Source organism: Stegastes partitus, unplaced genomic scaffold (assembly GCF_000690725.1).
Source record: "Stegastes partitus isolate 25-593 unplaced genomic scaffold, Stegastes_partitus-1.0.2 Scaffold309, whole genome shotgun sequence".
Taxonomy (NCBI): domain Eukaryota; kingdom Metazoa; phylum Chordata; class Actinopteri; family Pomacentridae; genus Stegastes; species Stegastes partitus.
In genome coordinates this window covers 509,748-535,068 of record NW_007578040.1, presented here as the reverse complement: position 1 = coordinate 535,068, position 25,321 = coordinate 509,748, and the positions used below count along the sequence as shown (strand labels likewise).

The 25,321-nt window shown below is 42.3% G+C and overlaps 1 protein-coding gene across 1 annotated transcript in view; it reads left to right on the top strand.

Moving 5' to 3' along the window:
- The first annotated feature begins 396 nt into the window (after positions 1 to 396).
- Positions 397 to 25,321, top strand: part of LOC103358434 (transmembrane protein 189) — a 48,798-nt gene continuing 23,873 nt past the window's right edge. The window contains exon 1 of the mRNA XM_008283403.1: positions 397 to 900. Within this exon, the coding sequence (XP_008281625.1) occupies positions 741 to 900 (160 nt within the window). The 5' untranslated portion in view covers positions 397 to 740. The remainder of the gene's footprint in view (positions 901 to 25,321) is intronic.

Here is a 25,321-nt window from a genome sequence, read left to right as displayed (position 1 = left end):
GTGGCATTTTATATTTTCTAAATGATTATTATGATGCCTGTTGCTTTAAATGTGCTTCATTAATAAAAGTGACTTTATTGAAGCTGTCTTTATAAACTGGACATTCTCCTCTCAGCTCCACAGTCATGCGCTCAGACGGGGTTTAAAGCTTGATATTTATTTCACTGCATGTCCTGAGCAGGATTTGCATGACTTACGGGCTGTTTTGGTTTGTCAGGTTTGGGTGAACTGTTGATTCTGCAGCTTCCACTTTCCATCCGTCCTGTGACTTGCAGACGGTCCCTGCAGCTGACGTGACAGCCAGCTGAACTCTGAGCACCTTCCAATAAACCGGACGCGCAAATAAAAGTTTCTTCTGCAGAAATCCGGTGCGTCAGGAAGCAACGCGACGCAACACGTGCCGGCGGAGCTTTTACGCTCCGGATGGTGACGGCGGTCCGATCAGTGCAGGAGCTGCAGCGGGTTACAAACAACAACAACAACAACAACAAGAGAAAAAAAAACCAAACTGTGAAATAGGTCTGTGTGTCAGCGCAGCTCCGTCCGTGTATTTCCGGGTGGTACGAGCTGCTCCGGTACGTCCCAGCGAGCATCAGCTGCTCCAGCCTCCCTCCTCCGCTCAGCCACAACCAGCGCCGGAGGCCGGGACACGAACACGCTCCACCGACACACGAGACACATCCCCGGTTGATGTCTTTGTAGCTGAAAGCCAAAGCAGGGGAGGGCAGCGGGCAGGAGCTATGGCGGCGTCGCTTCTCTCCGAGACCGACATCAGGCACCGGTCCATGGCGGAGGAGGATCCGAACGGGAATGAGCACGGAGCGGCTGCACGCAGCGCGGCGCCTCGCTGGGGACCGCAGCACGCCGGGGCCCGGCAGCTAGCGCGGCTCTACTCGCCAGGTGAACAAAAGCTCGTTTTGTCTTGTTCTCGTCGTCGGTGTGAGTCGCTGTGTGGGTTCGCAGGTCTGAGACGTGGCATCAGCTGAGGCCTAGAAGCCACAGTGCGACATCAGGGCAGATGGACGCAGGGATGGTGGTGATGAGGAGGAGGATGAGGAGGATGAGGATGAGGAGGATGGAGACGCTCTTGTTTACAAACTACTAAGCGTGTGGCTATAGGCAACCTCAGCAAGGATTTGTCATTCATGACTAATTACTACAAAGCTTATGTGGCTTCTTGCAATGGCTGTAATGTGGTAGGCTGTGAATAATTGCATTGCACAGTGTGGAGGCCTGCTGCTCAGCTAAAGGGAGACAGGTTCCAGTCTGCAGCCGACTTCACAGCAACATCACACTGTCTTAGGCTTTTCAAAAATCTGCTGGATCACGTCTCACTCGGCTGTCTAGAAATGCTGAAAGTCCCTCTTTGGTTGCTGATCTTACCTGTAAAACCTCCACTGTGTGCATCCAAGTTACATATTTAGAAGGTTTTCCATCAAAAGTAATCCCGTCCTTCCTTAAAATGACACATGCAACTCTTCTGTCGCTTTGTGCAGCTCATTGTCATTCTGCTACTTGGTGCAGCTCAAGCGCATCAGCTCACCTACCTGGAGCTGCTCATTAGCAGGTTGTAATATTGGAGCACTTCAGCCAAACCTGTTTCTAGGAGAAGACTGTGACAAATCTTAGACTGAAAGCTGACAGGATTGACTTCTTTGGTTTATTTACAAGTCTGAGTGCTGCAGTTTCAAGGTGGAAACGCTCTGCTCAACATAAGAACACGATAAGATGAGGAACTTGGTTTTCACAGAAGGTGATCTTTAAAGTTAAAGCAGACCAAGCAAATTGCTCCTTTTCCTGTCATGTTTCTGTAAATTTGGGGTTTCTACTGATTAGCAACAACATCTAAACCACCATGCCAATGTTGTATAAGTCCCTCTTGTGCCACTGTAGTTGCTCTGGCTAGTCGGGGTATGGATGTGGGGCATCTGGGGCTTTCATGTGTTGTCTGGCAGCAGATTGTTTGGGTTTCTTGCGTTCCAGGATGGAGCCTACATAGATCAGTGTTGTGCTGCAGATGCTAAATCAGATTAGGTCAGCACAATCTGAGCTCTTGGTTGTTTTCCTCAAGCAGTTTTTGCAGTATTGCATTGACCTGCAGGGGGAGGCTGCTCCTGTCAAGGCTGTTGCTATTGGGATTAGACCAGGGGTGCCCAATCCTGGTCCTCGAGAGCCCCTATCCAGCATGTTTTAGATGTTTTCCAACACACCTGATTCAAATGATCAGCTCATCATCAAGCTCTGCAGAAGCCTGATAACGATCCTGATCATTTGAATCAGGTGTGTTGGAAAACATCTAAAACATGCTGGATAGGGGCTCTCGAGGACCAGGATTGGGCACCCCTGGATTAGACTAAGTGTTACATACACATGAATGTCAGAACTTTTCATTCTAACCTGATGATGTGCGTCATTCACGTCACCTGTCAGTGGTTTTAATGTTGTGGCCCATCGCTGCGTATCGACCTACCCACAAACACTTCACGTCACATTGGTGCAGCTCACTGTTAGAAACCAGTTGCTAACTTAAGACTCACTGACTCAGGGGGTATTTTTGTATTTATTTATACTTTCAAACTTCAATGTCAGACTCCTTCATAGCCTATAGGCAGCTGGGACCCAATGATGACCTCCTACATTTGTGTCTGGCAGGGAACCTTGAGTGTCTCATCTCATCTCTTGTCACTTCTGTACTCTTGTTTAACAGCATCACATGCACCAAATATATCGATTACAAGGATATTTTGTGTGTGTCACTGAATAATTTGACTGAACTGTCCGTTGCAAAGATGAACAAATCGGCCTATTTAGCAATATTTATTCATTTAAATCTATTTGTTGCACAAGTGGTTGCACATTTTTGCAACACACATGCACGATAACTTGAGACAGGGCTCATCCTGTGCTTTTGCTTTTTGCAGGAAGGGTGACTGTTTTGCAAAAAGGGGCGCTTCCACATTAAGCTCAATCTACCTGTCGAGAAGCAGCGTTCTGCCTCTGAAAGCTGTTGTTTCTACTGCGGCTCTCCAGAGAACATTTTAAAGTTTAAGAAAATAAACCTGAAGTCAGCACAGTTATCTCAGCTCGGGCCTGGAGACAAAATATTTGAACAGAAAGCATGAGCTACAAACTGGAGTTAGAAAGACGAAGGCATTTCCAGGCGTGCAGATCCCCCATGAAAGATGCTCTCCTCAGGGGAGGTGTAGGATGCAGTGCGTTTGAAGCCTCACCTGTATTTAGCAGGATATCGCTGCATTTGCTGCATCGGTTTTGATCGTTCTTTGTTTCTCTCTCTCCTCCCGAATCCTCCAACTGTATGGAAATACAATAATAAACAGGAGTACTCTAAAATATTTGCAGGATGTTTTGGGTCTTTAAAGCTAACCTTAGTAAAGTACACATGTTTAAAACGCTCCCAGCATGAAAAACCTTGCAGTCAAATATGTGGGATAAAGGCCCGCACTCCCACAGGACTCCTGGGTAAAGTTTTCAGATGCTAGTGAAGTTGTTGCCTTCAGGTGTTTAGTTCTAGGACAAAATCAATGTCTGTGACAGAGTCTACAGCAGTAATCCTCCAATCTAGTCCTTGGGGTCTGCAGTGATGCTGGTTTTCGTTTTTTGCCTGCTAGTTTAAATTCACCTGGCGTCCCAGTCCAAATAAGTCTGTGATTAGGTGTCTAGAATGAAAACTGCCTGGCAGAATAGAAAATAAGCAGCAGTCTGGATCCTGTAGGACTGAATTTTCAGGCTGAATCGCCTTGCATCCGTTACAGCAAAGTGTTGCTTCTGTGTCATGATCCGGAGGCCTCCTGTAGTAGCACATTGTGGTTTTCTAAATCATTTCCCATCAGCTCCACCAGCGCTCCCACTCTCTTCTGTTTGTTTCATAATAACAACAGCAATCGTTATTTATAGAGCACTTTAGTTATGAAATCATCGGGTTTCTGAAGCCAGATCAACACACAATTAGGTGTAGGACGACAAATACACAGATGCGAAAGAAATGAAAGCTCAGGAAGATCCTGAAATTCTGTTCAAGTCTGTTTTAAGAAGGGACTTAAAAGAGGTGGCTGACTCAGCCGACCTGATTTCCTCAGGCAGATCTTTCCAGAGCCTCGGGGTTCGGACTGCAAACGCACCGTCTCCTGGAACAGACAAAGGCCCTCTGACCAAAGACCTTAAAGTGTGTGCTGGCTGAGAGGTCAAAGGTGTTAGCTGTTATCATTTAGTTGTCATCAGATTTCATTCAGTAACAGATTGAGGAGTTTCACTCGTTGCTACATAAACCTGGTCAGTGTTTTCCAGAGGCTGCTTGTGATGATGCTACTTTTCCATTTTGGTTTCTTTCTGTCCTTTTTCTTTATATTTCCATTAATAATTACCATATTTAGTAGCCATGCATTGTCTGAGTGCTACACGACTGCATGGAGTTAACTTAAGTGCACATTTTTATTTGCTTGTGGTCTTGTAGAGCCAGGAGGAGTGTTTCCTCTCTCACAGCAGAGACGGGTCAAACCGGTCCTCCAGGGTTTGTTGGGAGCTGTAACAGGAGACGATTTTCCTCAGCAGGCGAGATTTGGCCAAACATTTACCATTATCGTCCCTTTCAGCCCTTCTGTTTCTATTGTGGTGTAAAATCTGCCATTTCTAACCACGATATTAACTAGATAGTGTGCCAAAACACATAGTATGGACTGGAAGTAACTCCAGGTCTATGATGCACACAGGAAATAGGAACAATTGAGGCTTTACCATGTTAGCCTATCTGATGAATTTTACACAGAAGAGAAGCCACTAAAGACTTTAAGAGGGCAGACTTTGAGTTTACCCAATCAGCATCCGTCTCCTCTGAGTTCAAGCAATCAGCGTAAAGATCCGTGTGTTGGTTTTTACTTGTATAGAACCCAGGGTCTGGAGTTTTTTTCTCCCAAATATGGCCCTGAAAGAGGTTCTACAGAGGCAGTTACTGAAGTCGAAACACATATAAAGGTTCCCACAAGTTCCTGCTTCTAGTATTCCCACCATTGTGTCGAGATTCAGGTTGGATGCAAGAAAGAAGATTGACTTTACTGACTTTCACATGTTTATTGGGTTCAAAACTGCTACGCTGCGCAGAAGTACATCACCTGAAGTCGTTTCTTTCCCCCCTCCAAAAATCAAAATAAGGTTTTTACAAGGGCGCACATAAAGGTTCCTACAAGTTCCTGCTCCGAGGATCCCCCCCACTGTGTCCAGATTCAGGTTGGATGCATGGATGCAAGAAAGAAGATCGACTTTACTGACTTTCGCATATTTATTGGGTTCAGTGTCTGTCCATTTTTGGTTTAAGATAGACTAACGCTTAGCAAAAACTGCTACGCTGCTCAGAAGTACATCAGCCGAAGTCGTTTCTTTCCCCCCTCCAAAAATTAAAATAAGGTTTTTACGAGGGCTCACATAAAGGTTCCTACAAGTTCCTGCTCTGAGGCTCCTCCCCACTGTGTCCAGATCCAGGTTGGCTGTATGGATGCAAGAAAAATGCTGATATTTTGGGCTGACTCTCAGATATTTATTGGGGTCAATGTCTGTCTGTTTTTGATTAAAGACAGATTAACACTTACCGGAAGTCAGAAGTCGGTAAAGTCCGAAGTCACGACTTTTTTCTCACAAAAACACGGAACACACATAAAAGTTCCCACAAGTTCCTGCATCTAGTTTTCTCACTACTGTTGCCAGATTTATGTGTGTTTTAAAACAAAAATCCACATTTTTTTTTGTCTTATTTTTAGTTATTTGTTGGGGTCGGCATCTGTCCATTTTTTGACAGATGAACACTTGTTGGAAGCTTCTGATGTAAACTGGCGTTACCTTGTGTGAGGTAAAGCAGAAAACAACTAATGACAGCAGTAGAATTAAACAAGTGCACATAAATTAGGTTACAAACACAAAGAAAATATTTTGTTTTGACCTTTTTTTTTAAAATTCTAGATTAATATTTCTCTTTTGTGTTTCCCTGACAGCCAACGAGACCCTTTACACCCAAAGGTAGAGGCAGGGAAACGTTGCTCATCAAGGTTTTCAGCATTTTAAGTTCATGATCCGTGTTGCTACTCCTACACCATCACATCTCCGCTCTGTGTTTTATTGACCAGTGAACGGAAAAAATGAGAGAGAGATAAATTGAGCCATTTTATCGCTGTAGATACATTGATTTTGGCGTGACGGCAGACACGCTGCGCCCCAGACCTTAGCAAAGAAAACCTGTGTACCAGTTGTGCATCAAGCTGGCTTGTGCCACTTTCTGCCTGACCATCTGCCCTGCGTCTCACTTCACTGAGCATTTTAATTGCCTCTAGTCGAGCCATGTTGGCAACTTGTTGACACTTTCTAAAATAGGACCGACGATCGGCGAAAAGAAAGGTTTGCGCCGCTCCGACCGCGCTGTTGTCAGGTTCACGTGAGGCTACGACATATGTCACTGTGTTCAATCCAAATCCCTTCCAGCACAATGAGTGTGTTCATATTCACGAGGCAGTGACCCCGGCAGCGTACGTGCCTCCGACTGACTCACTGAGCTAAAAAGGATCTCCTGACCCGACTCTTGACTTAACATGTTTTAAAACCTTATTTTCATTTAACCCCTGTCAGCGCGCGGCCCGTCACGGAGCAAAGCCTTCACTTCAGCGAGAGCCGGTGAGACCAGTCGTCTCTATTTTTAGCCGCTGTGAGTAAAAGAGTCACCTTCGCCATTAATGGAATTGGATCTACACTATTATTCAGTGCAATTACATTAGAGAGATAACCATCTCCACTCTGGCATTTAGTGTTTTCCACTGCCAGGCAACGCAAACATTACACATTAACGTGGAGCTTGCATACGTGCAGACACACACACACACACACACACACACACACACAGTGGTTATTTAGCCTAATTAAAGATGGGTCCGAGCTGACGTGGGTGAGCGGCAGCGATGTTGGACCAGAAACAAGAGGTTTCGTATTCGTCTGTTCTTGGATCACAGCGTTAAATGCGTCCACCGGTAAAGTCTCACACTGCTGTGCTAATTAATTATAACGCAGAAGCACAACAGCAGTTTCATATGGAGCATCCTTAATGACTTGGATGGAGTTTTAGTTTACTATTGAACTCAGTTTAATTCAATCCGCTTAACTTTTTGTAACAAGAAACGTATTGCAGTGACTGAGCCAAATATGATTAGTCAGATATCAACAGCACACAGAGAAGTAACCGATTATGAACCACTAAGTTTAGCAAAATTTGACCTTTTGCTGAATTTGAATGGCTTGTCGATACCAAAATACGACTCTAAGTGTTCTGAGACAGCGCAGCTCTACTTATTCTATTCCAGTAACAAGTTGTAGAACGAATAAACGCTGCACTAAATGAACACATGCAAGCTTTAAAGCTGTATTTAATAGTTTTTAACCACTTGTTGGCAGAAAAACAAGCTGGCAGCACATCTGGAGGTGATTCTGTAGACCAGGGGTGTCGAACTCCGGTCCTCGAGGGCGATAATCCTGCATGTTTTAGATGTTTCCTTCTTCCAACACACCTGATTCAAATGATCAGCTCACCAGAAGCCTGATAACGATCCTGATCATTTGGATCAGGTGTGTTGGAAGAAGGAAACATCTAAAACATGCAGGATTGCGGCCCTCGAGGACCAGGATTGGACACCCCTGCTGTAGACACTTGAAAGATTTCACCAGCTACCACCCCTGAAAGAGCAACTAAACCCCAAAACTCTTGTCCGATATGAAGCAGTGCTTGTTATTCTGAACACTTGAACTCAAGGAGCTGTCTCTAGATTTAAAGATCCACACTTAAACATTATTTTCAAACTGTAAACTCTATGATATGCAACATCCTGAAGCTTCCAGGCTCCACACTGACATGCTTTGACTCTTCTCTAATTTACTGACTTTTCACTTCAGAATCGCATAGAGATGTTTTCTTTCCTAAGAAGCATCTAGTGGTAAGTGCAGCAACTTTTAGTTAAAATCTCGGCTCCTTTCCTTAGAAAAGTCGCCAGTGCCGCCCTGTAGCTTCTCTGCCTCAGAGCAGCAGCTGATGTTGACGTGACTGAATGTGAGGCCGAGACGTTCTGTTGCTTCCGTCTTCTCTCTGAGTAATCGTTCCGCATTGAAACACAGTCGAGTTCACAGCACAGCCGCCGTCGTCTGCTCGCGTAAGGAGAGTCTGTCAGAGGACGCTGTGGTTAAAAAATCAGGATCTCAGCAGAGCAGCAACGTGGAAGCGACTACTGGGTAGCGTGTAGTTCTAACCGACTGCGTTTTAGTCAGTCATTCGTATTTGTTTCATTGTCTGCAAGCAGAAATGGAAAAATATGTAAATGTGAACAACTTTTATTGGGAATTCGATTGTATTTAAATGTAGTTTATGTGAGCGCAGAGAGCAGGAGAGGAGCAGATGGATCACAGAAAGTCAGATGAGGTCAGGTTGCGTTAGGCTTTACAAGAGCTCGAGCTTTGTGGGTTCCTGGGGCTGAAGGCAGCGGCTCAGATTAAAACAGCTCTGGACCACCACGGCCCTCCACCACAGCAGTGTTAGATTGTGTTTCTCTGAATGTTCTCTGCTTGTTGCTGTCACAAAACTTTACAGCGGGTGGAGTTATGGTCCGAGCTGGAGGTGAAATTACACTTTAAATGACTAGAAGCTGATCATAAACTCATCTCTCTTCTTATATGCCTTCTAAGCAGGTAGCATTCTGAGGACTTTGCAGAACTTTTAAGGTGAAACCAGCAGCTGATTAAAACAGCAAAGAGGCAAAAATCAAACTATTCAAGTGAAAGAATCAAAAATGCTCCACAGAACCAAGGAAAACCACAGATTCTGTGCAGGTTCATCTCTACCACTGAGCCCTTCCACATTACATGTTGCCATTTAATAAAAAAAAAAAGAAATGAAATAGTGCAGCTTTAACCTTATTTCTGTCTTATTTTAAACCTAAAGCCCAATGGCATCAAATCCATCTCCTGAATTGTAAACATGCACTCATCATGATAAAGGTTTGATTCATTACAATCAGAGTGAAGGGCCCCATTCAGCTTTATAAACAGGAAGGTACAACCGAAAGACAAAGGCTGGAAAACTGTAAAGATGGTGAAAATAACAGCAAATTAAAAGGACTTTTTTGTGGCAGACTTAAGTTAACAGTGTAGTTTTTATGTCACACATTGTAAAAGAACAACTTGAAGAATATTTTTGACAGACGTCATTTATAGCTGTGGCCTGTTTTTTCTTTTTTTTTCCCTTTTTTTCTTTTCTTTTTACTGGCAACATGTAATAATATTAATAATAATAAATAATACAAAATAACAATAAATATAATAATAATAAATAATAAATTAATGCTTTATTCTGTGATTTTACTTGGTATTTTATTTAGCAAAACACAGTAAATAAAATAAAATAAAATAATAGTGTAAAAAAGTATTTGGTACTTTTTTCATCCTTAAAATAATGACAATAATATTTTTTATATATATATTTTTTGTTGGGGACATTATTGACAGTTTTGGCCTGTTTTTTGTGTGTTTTGATTTTTTTTTTTTGTAGGTTTAACATGTAAATTAATAATTTTTTTCCCCGGTAATTTTGCTCGTGGTTGTCTGTAATTTAACCAACATCATACATTTAATAAACAATTAGAGCTGAAACTATTAAAAGTGTATTCAAACAGCTGAAGAATTTCATCAGAATAAACTGCTTTGCACGTGATAGACCTTGTTTCAGTTATTTTTACTATTTATTGAGCTATTCTTGAGCTGATACAAGAATGTTATGGTACAATATTGTGTCTTAATGCTAAAATAAGCATCTTCAGGTTGACGTTAGTGACCTATAATGACTTTGATCATGTGTAAGAAGACGATGACACACACACACACACAGTAAAGGTTGTAGCTGTGAAGATGGAGAACTGATGTTTGCCACCCTGAGTGTAGCACTGATTGATGGTTAAGAGGATCACACATGCATTTGGGGTCCTGACACTTTATCCCCTCTCACTTAGTGGCCACGGAGCTTAGTTAGCAGACTGACTTTGGGTAAAAATAGCCCAGATAAGGGCAGCGTTCTGATGCAACACACAGACTCTGCTGCTAAACTTCAGATTGGTGTGTTACACAATGCCGCTCAGCAGTAAAGTTTATGCTCGGTCGTTGAACCTGAAGTTTTTTGGAGGCTTTGTTTGCGACTGTTCTGTTAACGCCGGGGAAAGGCAATAAATCACGTCGAACTGGGAGAATACAGGAGTTTGCATCGTTTAGTTAAGTTTGCAGTTCTGCTCTCACGAGTTTAGAAGGAGCTAAAGAAGATCCTGACAGGAAAAATCACACTTACGCTGTTTTCTGAAGCCTTTCTAGTCGACTTTTGTATCAGTTCATGTATATTTTTACGCTCTTTGCTCACCTGGTGAATCATTAACCCTCTAAGAAGTTATTTCCACCACACATATCTCTGTAAACCTGTGAAAGAGTTCCTGAGTAAATACAACAGAAGTCAACTTTTGATCAGACAGTGACAGTAAAACTTTACCCAAACAATAAAAAAAGCATCGTAATCTAAAAGAATGTGGCTCGAACCTTTTTAAAGGGTTACACCGCCTTTACTAAACACTAAAAGCTGCTGTCCACGCAGACAGTTATGGTTTTATGTGGCAAGATGTTCAGATATGAGCAGTAACCCGATCCAGCGGTAACCACATCCTGACCATCGCTGAATAATCCATGGACTCACCTGCACAGAGTTTATGCTGTGACCAGCTTAAGTGCACTTTGAATTCGAGCTTTGTTATGTTGAATTTACTGTTTGCAGGGAGGAGGTGAGGGTGCAGCAAAGGTTTGGTGACTCCACGCATTTGGGCAAAACGTAAATGCAAATTAGGAGAAAGGTTTTGTTTTTTAGTTTGCAACACTTTTAAATAGAAAAAACAAATAGCTGCAGGGTTGCCAGTTTTATTCCCTGCATCCACATTTCGAGCAAAACGCTGAAGAGGCTTGACTTTGGAACCTTAAACCTTGAAAAGTATTTTTAAAAAGAGTGATGAAGTCCGACAAGAGCAATTATAACATACATATTTACCATCTGATAAGGATTTATTGCCTATTTTTTTAAACAATAATCCCTTAAACTCAGTTATTAAAGGAACTGTGACCAAGATATATATTATTCTGATGCAGTTTCTACAATAAATCCAACATATATTCCGAAAACGATGCATTAAGGTTCTGCTCGGTACGAATCGTCTGCACTCCGGGATTAAAACTAGTTCAGGTTCAGTCGACCTCATGATCACATACAAAGCCGCCGCCGCCTCCGTTGACGCATCCAGACTGTATTATGGAGGAAAAAGGAGACGGGAGGGGAGGCAGGAATCATTTTTAGGTTTCAGCGATGGATAAATGCGGAGACGAGGATTAACATCAGAGACAAAAATAGCGTTTTAGTGGCACGTTTTTAGCACAAAGTGAATGATAGCTTTTGGCTTAGCTGTTGGTTTTTTTTTCCTAAATTGGGGATTTAAAAGAGAATATGTTTGTGGAATATTTTTATCTTTTTTTTTGTTGTAGTGGCTTTTTTTTCAGTTATTAAGCTTGGTTGTGTTGATGAAGGACGCTGGCAGCTGTCAACCAGAACATAATCACATTTTTAGGGGTAAACTAAGCAGAGGGGGAATGCTTTTTTTTTTTTTTATGCTTTAAATTATTGGTCAGCGTCTTCCTGGCTGTAATAAGAATACGGCCGTGTGTGAATTTGTGTTTTCGCCAGGTGAATCTCCAAATGACTTAGAAGCTTTTCCCTCATTTCAGCCAAAGGGCACAGCAGGCTGCAAGTGGAAGATACGCTCAGCGACGCTAACAATGCTGCCGAGCCATTTTATGAAAACTTAAAAGCAAAAATGTTCCCCACATGCTGACAAGTGTCTGTTTAAAGAAAAATAAACAGCTAAAATTCAAAATGTCAAAGTGTCCATTTAAGGGAGCGCCACGCTGTTATGTGCTTAGTTGTTTGGGCTCGGTTCAGCGCCGGTAGGAGGTAAATCTAAATAGCAGTTTGGCTTGTTAGAGTTTGGAGAAGTTAGATGAGGCGTTGGCAATGCTCCACAGAGCCAAACATGGGCTCATTACGGCAGAGCTAGGATGGACAAACAGCTGGATGCTTCTCCCTCTCCCTCTGTTTCTGCGTCTCGCCATTTCTCTCAGCAACCCTCCATTCATCCCCTCGTCTCTCCTCGGTCCTCCCATATGTCTGAAGTGTCACGGTCCGCTGAATACCATCTCCTCCATCCTCTCCTCTCCTCCATCCTCTCCTCTCCTCTCCTATATTTTTGTTGCAAGGCGTCTCCGTTCGCATGCATATCTTGTGTGTTGCGTGTTTGATCTCGGGTTGCAGCCTGCTGTCAGTTCGTGTAAGTGATCTAAAGAGTGACAGTGATGTTCAGCCTCGTCTCTGTCTCACATGTCCACCTGCTCAACACAAAGACGTTTTATTGCACTGACAAACCTCCGCCGGTGATTACAATAACTTAACATATTAGTTACCTTAGTGATATTTTAACGCTCAGGTGCTTTTTATGGAAATAATCAAAGAGAAAGAGGGAGATGCAGCAAATCTTCCCTCATAGTTACATGTTCAGTAACAATAAATGTATTGCCGGTGTTTGTTTCTGATGTGCTAGTTGATTTTAATGCAGCAGTGGTTTGATACGCAGCATTTCTAGTGACTTGGGTTGGATATTATAACTGAGTTTAGTTCAATTTGCTTCACTTTTTATGACAGAAATTCAATATTTGTATCGTATCCATAATAAAACACTTTGATTCACTGCTGCATCGCTTCATTTTCAACTCAAAAAGGTGGAAAAACTGAACTAAAAATGTTCCACCTTCTGAGCACCAGACTTCTGTAAAACTGAAGATGTGTAATTGTCTCCCATCTTACTCAGACAAATTGTACTGTACAGCTTTATCCCAACTAGGATGCTAACAAGCAACACAAGAAGTGAATGTTTTAGCAAATATTCTCAGCAACCATATTATGTCCACGTAATCCATCGGTACACAAAAGAACACTGAACAAAGGTGGAGCAAGTTTCCAGTTTGTTTTTCCTCACTTTGGAACAAAAAACCGAATAGACCACGTGATTTTATTTTTAATTTTTGGTTTAAAAAAAAAAAAGATGATGTCTGTTTTTGGTTTTCAAATAAAAAACAAAAAAAGGAATTGCTAAAAAAAAAATTACAAAAGCTAAAGTGCTTCATTCTTTTTTTTTTTTTGAGCGCTTTGAATCTGATATCTGGAACATTTTTGGTTTTGAAACAAAGAACAGAAATATTTTTTGTTGTTTTTTAACTACAAACTCCATAATATCCAGACTGACATTAATAGAAAACTATGAATTTGTCCAACATTTAGGACTTTTTAGCGAAAATCTCCCAAACTTTGCTGAATTTCCAGCCGGTATATCAGCTGCACTCCTTCTAAGTATCATGTCACTGAGGAATAGGAGCACAAAATGAAATAATAAAAAACACTGACTGTAGCTGAGTCAGAACTAACAGCAGATCTTAATGAAGACATGAATATGCTCTGGGGAGAGAGTCCTGGAACAATTATCCCTGCTATGAAAATGCATAGTTTCAGGAACGGAGCACTTTGGATTAGTGGATTAGTGTCCAGCGGTGAAAACCTGCAAATCAGACTTGAATGTCAGAATTTTTTTTTCTTCCAGATCTCAAACCCTTAAAATTCGTCTGTTTCATAGATGCTGCCGTGATATCAGTCGCTTCTTCTGACTGACAGCTGACACATTCACACACACACATGAACTGCTGAGCTCAGCTAAAGGTCAGAGGTCAGACACACATGAAAACATGTGTGTGTGTGTTGGGCCGCTTTGACCTCTGTGTGTGTGTTTGATTAAAGTCAGCAGAATCACAACATGGAACTGATCCGGTGTCATTCTGCGCCCTGCTTCGTCTGTTATTAAGGAGAACGACAGATTTTATTCTTTCTGTGAACGGCATTCCCACATCAAGCCTCGTCTGTCAAGTCGGTTTCAGATGTTATTTAAATTACAAGTGTGAATAATCTTGTAATTTTAAAGGTCACAGTTTCTTTATTTTTGCTCTCCCATGCTGTGCGTGCAAATTGATTTCATCAGTTTTCTGACCTAGAAAACGTCTGACATTTCATAAACTACAGTGCTGGGCGTGAATCAAGTCATACATTTAACCTTCTGCATTCACAGTTTACTGCCCACTGATCACGCCACCTTTCTTGGGTTGATCAGTGTATCATACTTTTGGGCCGTGATAGCAGTAATGATTCAGCTTTTTGCAAGTAAAATCATCTGTTTTTTGTCTGATGTATGTTTACGGTGGATCTATACTTAACTTTTTAATCCTTTCCAGTCACATTTTTAGTCGCTATGGGTTAATTTTTTTTAACTGCAATATAAAAACCTGCACCTCAATGGAAACAGTGCAACTATATCTAGAAGCACAGAGACATTAAACATCCTTTTGTGCAGTATGATGCCGTTATAATGAGAAATGACGTGATGAGAGAAAAAAAACTAACTTGAAAAATTAGGAAATCAACATAAACATTTCTTTCAAAGTGTTATCAACACTGAAACCTGACAGCTCTACATACTACAGATATTTTACTTCTTGTATTTTTAATTTCTTTTCTTATTTGTCTCCTATCTGCTCTGCAATTTAGCCCAGTTAAGCTAAAAAGTCCATGAGTTTTTGAGTATCGGCTGCAGCTGAGTCAGTCGTGGCTTCGCGGTTACATCGAGAAAGTTTTTAGTTTTTTTTCAACATCTGGTTGCTGTAAAAGGTTTATTTTTGACACATTTTTGAATGAGCCAAAGTGATTTTGATGAAATATCCAGGTGTTCAGCTCAGATCTGGTTGTGTTTTCTTCTCAACAAAAGTGGAAGTCACCCATGAGTCGCTCAAGGACTGTCAGAAAGTTAAAGAATCGACCGTTCTTCCTGTTTGTACAGTTTCTTGCTGTGTTTCAAAGAAATCATGCCTTTAAACCCACCAGCAGGTTTCCTGGTTCAGACGGTTAACAAACAGACAGGTTTTATTGCAGGAAATGTAAAGCAATAAATTCCCATTCCAGTGGCTGTGTGAGGAGGAACGTCCAGTTCCATGAAGACTGAGAACCTCAAGCGGTCGCCACAGAATCTGTCTTGAAACACACAACTTCAGTGTTACCACCACCACTGTTTAAATCAGATTTATTCATACAGCACGTTTAAAACGACCCGAGTTGAGCAAAGTGCTGTGGGAGTGATCAGACAGTAAAATATGTGCAAAAAGCAAAACAGGATAAAGACACAAAAGCAAGTTGTAAAGCGAAATAAAGTCGTACAAAGTATTGAATCAAGTCCAAAAGCACTGGAATTTTTGAAATAAGTTCAACTTTAAAAAATAAAATCTGAAGATGATTCTCTTACAGTTTGTTCTACATGTGATCTTATTGGTTCCACATGAGAATACACATTTTTACACATAAGCACCATGAAAGTGTTTCAAAAGCACGTTTCTCTTGTAGAAAGTCATCGTTTCACACGTGCTACATCAACATGTTTAGTGCAAAACCACATGTACAGGTGGTCACGTGTGTTTTTCCACATGTGATATTCGTGTGATTATTCTCTCAGAGTTAGGAGCAACCAGAAGCCGTTAAAAGCATCTTGAGATTTTTCCAGAGCTTTGGAGCTGCTCCTGCAAAGACGCCATCCCCCCTCAGCAGGCAGCGTGGATCTGACAAAATGCAACAATTTTAAAAACTATTTGTTTGATTAACTACTGTAATGTGATATTTTAGATATGATACAACATAGTTTACGCTTCTGCAGATTGGGTTGCTAGGCAACACGGAGCCAAACAGGAAGACGTTCACAAGATGTTGACAAGTTTTGAGGAAAAAAAAAAGAGAGCGGGAGAAAAATCTATTTCTCATGTTGCACTCAAATCTTACTCAACCTGTAATAAGAGAGATTCTTGCAACTGTTATTTAAGGGGAGTTCACTTTATTGAGCTCGTTCCTTCTCACACACTTGTTCTGTCCTGAATTTGAACTCTTTCTTCCCCTAATGTCACTTTAAAAGTCCTCACATCCCTCGTCGTTGAAGATTCAGATTCTTGCAAATGCTGAACCTGTTTGCAGTTACATTTGTGCTCTTCTTAAGGAGAATCTTCTCATGTTGTTGTTGTTGTTGTTTGTTGCCCGCTACAAAAATTTAGAACAAAACCTGCATCTTGGTGTCAAAGGGCATCCACAGCTTCCATCCAATCAGAAAAGAGAATCTACAGTGACAGCAGCATAAAGAACATTATCTAAAGCTCTGAAGTGAGTCACTTGAATGACTTTAAATTCACTGTTTAGTGTCACAACGCGAGGACTTAAATGAATTTCCTCAGCAGTCAGTAAACAGTCAGGATTCAACCAGGAACTATGGAGAAGGATGATTTTTTTTTGGGAGGGATGTCTTTTCTCTGAATGAATAAATCGAGGGTGTGCAGTTTTATTTCTGCAGACAAAGATATTGCACTGCGCACATACGCATGAATGGTGCATGCACAAAATTTAGAGACCGACACACACACACACACACACACACACACACACTGTACACAAACGCACACACAGTGCATCTATGGCTTTAGGCGAGCCTTCTAGGCAGGATTTTGCTATTGACCTTGACCAGCGCCAGAGTGGAGCTGGGAATGCTGTGCGTTTTCAGAGACGAGCTCTGTCTGTGTGTGTGTGTGTGTGTGTGTGTGTGTGTGTGTGTGTAATTATCCTTATGAGGGCTGCAGATGAATATGGTGGTAGCAGAAAGCCCGGGAGATGAGGGGATGGCATACAGCAACACAACACACACTCGCACACAAAGGAAAACACACATGATGGGATCTGTCCATCCTTTTTTTTTTTTCTTGTGTGTGTGTGTGTGTCTGTGTTTGTGTGTGTGTGTGTGTCTCCACCAGGGAGGGAGGCTGGAGCAGCGCCTACTTACACTCTCATGTGGGTTAAATTCATGTGTGTGTTATTGTGCTTGGATGTATGCATCTGTTTGTCTACATGCACTTGTGTGTGTGTGTGTGTGTGTGTGTGTGTCATTGTGTCGGTATGCCATTATTGAATCTCATTTTCTACATTCCTCTCTTTGTTGCTGTTGAATCTAGGGGGTAATGGATTTATTAAGTTTGTCTGGCAGGATTGTGTGTGTGTGTTTGTGTGCGTGCATCCACATAAAGACATACATATTGTGTTTGTGTGTATCATTTCTTCATCTGTGTGTGTGTGTGTACTTTGGATTGATGTTGGTTTTGTGTGTGTGTGTGTGTGTGTGTGGGTGAGTGTGCTGCGTTGTGTACTTGTTATTGTGTGTGTGTGTGTGCGTCCCAGGTTCTGCGGTCCGCCGAGATCAGATGAAAGGAAAGAGGCCTGTGACTGATCCACTCCTTCTGAACAAGGGAATTCGACCTCCCCTCTTTTCCTCCCCCCTTCTCTCTCTCTCACCCTCTTTGTGTCGCCCTACCTCTCCCTCTCTCCCTCCCTCTCTCTCACCCATGTTTCCACGTTGCTGTCATTCTCCCTCGGTGTCGCTCTCCCTCATCTCTCTCCCCCCCCATTTTTTTTTTTCCTCCTCTTTCTCTCTGAGCATGTGACCCACTTTTACCACCCACATCTCTCTCTCTCTCTCTCCCCCCTTTCTCCCCCTCTCTCGCTCTCCCCAAGTCCCATCTGAAGACGATCCACCGAGAGCAAACCAGGGGACATGGAAAGAGAGACAGACAGAGAATTTAAAAGAAAAAAAAAGACAAGAGCAGCAGAGCCGTCTGTATTCTGCTCTCGCATTCTGCATCGCACCTCTGTGATTTCATGTGTTAACAGTCTATACATCAGAGTGAATAAGTATTTGTAAATGGAATCCGTTTCAGGGACAGACTGTAGGTGACGGTGACATGAAAGAAAATGGCGAGAGAAAAAAGGCGTGGTCGAGGTACGTCGGTGGCTCCAACTCGCTCTTTGAGCAGCCGTTCAGACTGCGTGAGTTTCTTTTTGTCGGCGGCTCTGTAGGTGGTTATTCACAGTGAGTGCGGCTCGCTTGCTTGTTGTTTTACTGGGGGTTGTGTGTGTGTTCTCAGCTTTGGTTTGGTCCCTTGCTGTGTGTATGTGTTCATTTGATTGGTCATAACAGAATCAAAAAGACTTGAACATGGGAATATACGTCCTTGGTGGTGGAGACGTATTGACGGTTTCTAGTTGTTTACAGCTGCTGAATCTCACAGGTTCACCTTTCAACTAAAATAACTCCGAAACATCTAATCACCTTTTGTTGGATGAGCCTAATTAACCTTTACAACCTGTAGCTGCGTCCTGTAAAAAGACACGAGCAGCGTATTGCTTGAACAGCCCATTAAATGAGTCCATTAATGCACAGCTGCAGCCTGCTGCCTCCTAACGCTCCACTCTGCTGAAGTACCAAAAGTCCACTTGTAGTTACGCAGCGAGTGAGTAAGAAAAACACTACCTACACATTTTCCATTCCTTATGCTAATAAAAAAAGATCGGATAGAGATAAAACTGTTTAAACTATGAGAGCGTTTTGCAGGCCAGGAAACTAGAGATGCACGATGTTGGACTTCTGCAAGTGTCTGATCATGTTTCCTGATTGCAAATACTGATATATGCACATATTTGTTGCACCTAATTGCAGATAACATCCAGTCTCTCCTGTGGTGGATAAACCGCCCCCGAAAACTGAGCCCCTATACAGCTAAACTGCATTTTCTTTTTGAAAGAAACACATTTTGGTCCCCAAAAGGTAAGACGTTGTAGGAACAGACCCACATGAGATCATTGTATTTAGGGTTTGTTTCAATGACTTTCAGTGGTCATTCAGGTAGACGTCATGCTTTGGTTGACACTGTTAACTACTTGTTAGAAGCCCGATTAGGTTTAGACACCAAACTGACCAGGTTGAGTTGAGGAAAATAGCCGTTTGGGCCCTTTCTCAACACGTTTGGAGCTTCCCCTCCATCTTCTATCTGGGTGATTAATTAGTCCCTCCACACCTATTATATGACTGAAAATGAACAACAGTTAAGGAAAAGACGTGTTTATGTGAAACATATTTGTGAGCATAATGTAATCTCCCCCAAAAAACATAATTTACAAGCATTTAGTTGCATACAGGTATAGTTTTTGGGAGTCAAGGCTGGAATGAATATAATATTTTGCCTCCTCTTGTCATGATCTCTCACTGGCTGATACAGATCTAAAGTAAAATGCTTTTGGGACATATTCACTAAAGAAATTACAAAACTACTTAATTTTTTTACAAGTAAAAGATACCAAATTCATTTTTATAAAACATTTTCAAGCAAAACTGTAAGCCTTCAGCCTGACAGGCAAGATTCAAAGATTCAAGATTCAAAGGGCTTTATTGTCATTTCAACCACTTACAGCTGGTACAGTACACAGTGAAATGAGACAGATCTAAAGTGTTAGTGCAGAGAATGCAGCGCAAAAAGCCAAGATAAAATAAAATAGAATAAAATAAAAATAGGATCAAATAGAAATAGAAACAGTCATGCAATATAAAACACAGGTTGTGCAAACATGTACAGTTTAAACACGGCAAACATGTACATGCAACACAATACAGACAATAACAACGCAATGGAGGTAGTGTATGTGTGTTTGTTTTGTTTATCTGTCCGTCAATGTTCACTTGACATGCAGATGCTCTCCTCTTGAGTTAATTAAAAAGGCCTCTCACCCACTTCCTCCCCCTTTTTGTTTCCCCCGTTTTTACACTCTGAATTATCTTTTTACGCCATAAAAACTGCTCCGAACGAGCCATAAAAACCGCCCGACATTATATTTCACTGCCCTTTTTTCCCCTCCTAATCCTCCATCATTTGCCCATTGAGGTCATTAGGGGACAGAGTCTTGCTTGGTTTCCTGATAATGGATATGAACTGATAACTCCCACTGAGCCAAAAGCCAGCAAAACATGCAGTCTTTTGTGGCCTAATTACCCGCTGCGATGGCCCGTAACTTACTAAAACAGTAAATCTGCTTCCCACTACGTTCCTTCTCGGGCATCCACAGTCATCAGCGTTGACCTGCACTCGTTTTTGTTTTTTTGTTTTTTTTCTGTCCTGCTAACTACTGTACGCTCTCTGTGGCTCTGGGACAATCAAATAAGGACAAATCAATGCTCCTGATTGGCCGCCTGTTACGCTTCTTCACACAAAGCAGCGGAGCGTCTCCCCTGCCTGCTCTGTTGAACATGTGGAATTCAATCCCGCGTCGACTTTGGTGTTTTCGAAAAACTTCTGCCTCCACATCGGAGAAGGGAAAACAGAGAAATCTCTTGTTGCTCCAGTTTCTTGGAGGTGAAAGGCCGAAACAGCGAGGAAGGAACAGATGTGGTTACACGTTTAGCCGGCTTAGTGTGGCGAACGCTTGACCCTTCTATTCTTCTTTTCGATTTTTATCCAAACAGGGATGATTGTAGAACTCTTTGCACTTAATCTTGAACTGAAACTGCAGGTCTAGTGTCAGTATTTTCTTATCTAGGAGCAGCCAAGACTTCCAATAAAATTCCAATATGTGGTGAAGATTTGACGTCCGACTTGGCCTGATGTCTTTTTCTGTACATTCGCTGTTACTACTGGTGAAAATCTTTGCATTTTAGTGCATTTCAGCCGCTCACCTTACATCCTCGTGACCTGACAAACACCATGAAGAGGTAGAGGGATCTACTTTTCTGTCTCCCCTCTCCATTAGTCCATTAGTATTCAGGATGTGTTGCCTTCCTGCCTGCTGCCCGCCACTCATTCCCCAGACAGCGAATCAGCCGGCGTTGATTAATTTCAGCCTATTAGCACCCCTCGTTCCCCTCCCCCGGCTCCGCCCAGGTTAAATCCCCGTGCACACCCACGTGCACGCTCTCAGGCGGGGCGGAGGGGGGTGGGGGGGTGCTGCTGGGTGAGCGATGGCAGAGAGATTGCCAGGGAGCCAGTTGTTGTCAGAACGATATTAATGAGTGCGCTCCTCTGGCCCTCGGAGTGAGTGTGTGTGTGTGTGTGTAGATTGTGTGTGCCGGCATGTGTGTGTTTAAGTGTTTAATTTCTGAGTGTTTGCACGCCAAGTGAAGGCAGATCGGATGTGTGTGTGTGTGTGTGTGTGTATGTGTGTGGTTTGTGTATGTTCAAAGTTGCAAGCATATGTCCAATCGTACATGCTCGTAGAGGCTGTTTTTGTGTGTCTGTCGAGTAGCTGTGTGTGATATCCAGCAATGCCATGGCCTGAGGGACGAGGGCTTATGTGTGTGTGTGTGTGTGTGTGTGTGTGTGAGAGAGAGAGAGAGTGAGTGAGTGAGTGTGTATGCGCTCTGCGGAGGCCTGTCCTAGTTTCCTTCCCCTCACCAGGGAGCCGGAGGATCCAAGGACTGACGCACATCACCTGACAGCCGCCCCACTGCTCCGCGGCCCTGCACCGTGGGTGTGTGTCTGTGTGTGTGTCTGTGTGTGTGTGTGTGTGTGTGTTTGTGTGTATGTGACGGAGATGGAGTGTCTGAATTTGGGTGTGTGTCAGGGTATGTGTAATAGAAAGAGATGTGGTAGGAAATCCATCAGCTGGAGCGTCGCGGTATGTCTGTTAACGCGTGTTTGTGTTCGCAGATTGTCTGTGGCTGCAGACACACTGAGGGAGAGTTGAAGAGAGTGAATTTTGGTGTACTGATCCCCGGAGGTGTGTGTGTTCATGTGTGTGTGTGTGTGTGTGTGTACCTTGGGGCAGAGTGGAGAAAATGGTGTCACATGAAGCTCGGAGACAACAGAGCTAAATGCGGTCTACTTAACCTCAGTATGCACTGCGGCTGTGTGTGTACTAAAAAACACATCACCTGGACCGTACGATGTAAACACAATAAGTTATCGCGCCGGATCCGAACACGGCGTTGGAATCCACTTTGTACAGTAAACACTTGTCACAATTCCACAGCTTGATGCAGCCGCGCTGTTTACACGCCGCTCGCACTCAGATGCATTACTCAGGTGGGACTTTAGCAGCATTCCTCCTGAACAGAGAAGCATCGTGATGCTTTTTGTTGCAAAGAATGAGATGGGGAAAAAAAAGTACAAAATAGTTTCATCATTATCTAAAATGATTAAACACCAGATTGCACAGCAGGTCGTTTTCTTGGAATTTTGCCTTCAGATGTCTCGGTTGCCACTGCGTCTAACAACCGGTTACAGTACATCAGTCACAATAGAATAGAATAGAATAGAATAGAATAGAATAGAATAGAATAGAATAAAATAGAATAGAATAGAAAAGGAATACTTTATTGATCCCTAGGGGTAAATTCTGTTGTTACAGCAGCGAACATGAGGAGTAAAGTGGCTACAATACAAATAAATAATAAATAACAAAAATATGCTAAAGTAAAAAATGCTAAATAAAAACAATATAAGTGAATGAGGAAATTAAAATCCTGTACAAATCAGTGCAACATGTGTAATTAATACCAAAAGCAGTCAGAGGAGCCAATGGTTCTTTATTAAATTGCATCATTTCACTTTAAATGTTGCAGATATCTAATTACCTGAATCACACATCTTGTATGCAATCTATGAAACACATATGTTATTTTTAATCCAAACAATATCTTCACTGTATGTTTGGTCATAAAAGGCCTATGACTGACTGATGCTGTCCTATGATCAGGGCCTGTATTACCTCATTAATACACTGTATTTGCAGAAGGCCAATGTTGGGGATGCACCTCCAAGAACAATAAATATAATTTATGTCTTAGAAAGCAGCCACATAGCATTTGGATGAAAAGATAAACCAGATTATGTAGCAGAACAGGTGCTAAAAGGTTGTCAGCTCCTTAGGCTGATTTAAATGATGGCGTGGACATTCATAGTTTTTTTGTTTGAGCCGTTTCTACACTGATAGAACATGCTCAGCGTTTCCATTCTATCTGCTGGAATTCTGACGTTTGCTGCGTTCTCAGTGACATTTCATTTCGCCTGTTGTGTAGCTTCATCTGCTCAGGCACACAAGGCTGGTATTCTGTGTAAGTAACAGATGTTCTCATCCTGTTACCACTGTGAAGCAGATATACTGCTGACTGTAAACAGGTTACATCCTCAACATATGGTGGGGCCTGTTTTTTTTTTTTTTTTTTTTTTTTTTTTTTTTTCCATGTAGTCACTGTTGCTTGAGATAGAATAACTGAAGGAAAGTTGATGATTTAAAGGTAAAGCTATACTGGATTGTCAGTTGTGTTAGAAACAAAAGCGTTGGGGAATATGTTTGCTTGCTTATTCACTGAAAGTTGGAAGAAAATCACTAAACAAGCTGCTGGTTTGCTTTGCACAGTGCAGATAATGAAAATAGTAAGAGTTAGCCACGCTGGCTTTTTTCTGGCTGATAATGAAATGGTTTTTATTTCCTTCATAGTTTGATTATCTCATAGAAAAGCTGAAGTGCTGGTTACGAGCAGTGACGTTAAAGAACCACGTTATTGTTATTGTGAGAATGCTCTGCAACCAACAGAGGCTGCATTTACATGGATTTGAATACGTGATGGGAGTGTCCCATTTCTATGTTTGCATATGCAAATATATCCACATTTCAGAAACCTGGATAAGCCTCTTTTCCAGATTCTGTTCAACCCAGTCATGCTAACTGGAGAACACAGAAAGAAACCAGGACACCGTTGCAGGTACACATCCTGTCTCTGCTGCCGACTACCTGCACAGGTGCGGCTTCGGCAAACTGACAAACAGAAGCACGAAAAAGTGATGTTCCACACAGTTTGTACAACGCTAACGATGAATCTCACTTTGTAGTTTCCTCTGGTCTCATGTACAGTCCAACCATGTCACGCAGTTGGTGAAAAGATGGAAATTTCGTTGCTCTCGTCTCGTTTTGCTAAAAAAAATTTGGATAAACCAAATCTGCAGCGGTGGCATTTAACAATGCTCAGTCTGTTTATAAGCAAAAAGTCATTTCCAAACGCCACAGTCAAATTCATTTAAAGGTGAGCTAACAGGTACAGAAAGGTTAGAATAAATCCTCGGTTTTGTGTTGTGAACATCACTCGTGCAAAGAGCGCTCAATAATCAGGAGCTAGTGTTTGTTGTGGATATCGGCAAATGAATAACCGGATTTCTCTCTGCACCACGTCAACCTCATATCCTGGATATGATCAGAAAAGGGATGCAAATAAAAGCACTCAGAGACACCAGGAAGTCACTACTGCCGGGCAAGAAATAGTTCCACAAATAAACAACTTTTCATGAGGAATAAAGAAATAGTTTACAAGTTAGTTTTAGTGACAGTCGAGTTGTTTGTATTGGAAGCTAAACCATCAGCTGTTATCTTTATCATACAGATGTGAGTGGTGTTAATGTAAAAAGCCAAACCAGAACTCAACCAAAATGTGGAACTCTACCATGTTTAGTGTCGCAGTGCGCCGATAGATGCTCGATGCTTTCTCTTGTCCGACCGCAGCGCAGCCGACAGCAGAAACGAGAATTTTTTTTTAAAACAGCTTGCAACAACTCGCAAAGTCAAACTCATTTCGGAGCTGAACTTCCATCTCCACTTGAATTAGCCATCTGTCTCCTCACTTCTTTGATGGCGTCTATTTTTAGAAGGTGAAGGGTCACATTTGATGATTCGCGAAATATCCATAATCACATATTCTAAATCTCCTGTGACCACTTCAGTCCATACCTTATGAGAGGCTGATAGCATATTCATAGTCGCGCAGGTCTATAGGCGCACACGCCGCACCGGCCTGTGTGCTTTATTAGAAAAAACTGTCATGAATATCTTATAGGCTGCTAATGCCGTGTGATACATTAGGATCTGAACACATTAAAGTTTTAGGAGCACGTTAGATTGGCAAAGACAGAGGGATTAGGAGAAAGAGGTGGGAAGGGGGTTTTGAAAGAGGATGTTTGGATGTTTTGTCGTCTTTGTTGAGCTGATGTCATGTTTCCGGCTCGCGCAGACGTGTGAGAGCAGCCGGGGAGGAACGACGCAAAGATGGGGAAAACTGAAGCCACCAGGATGGAACGTGGTGCAAATTAGATCAATGAGATGTGTGCGCTTTCAATAATTCAATATCCCTGATCTTGGGCGCTGCGTGGCTGAAGGGTTTGACCCTCCCGTCCCCTCCCCCTTCGTAATATTGCTGAATTGCCAGTTTAGAGTATGATAGTT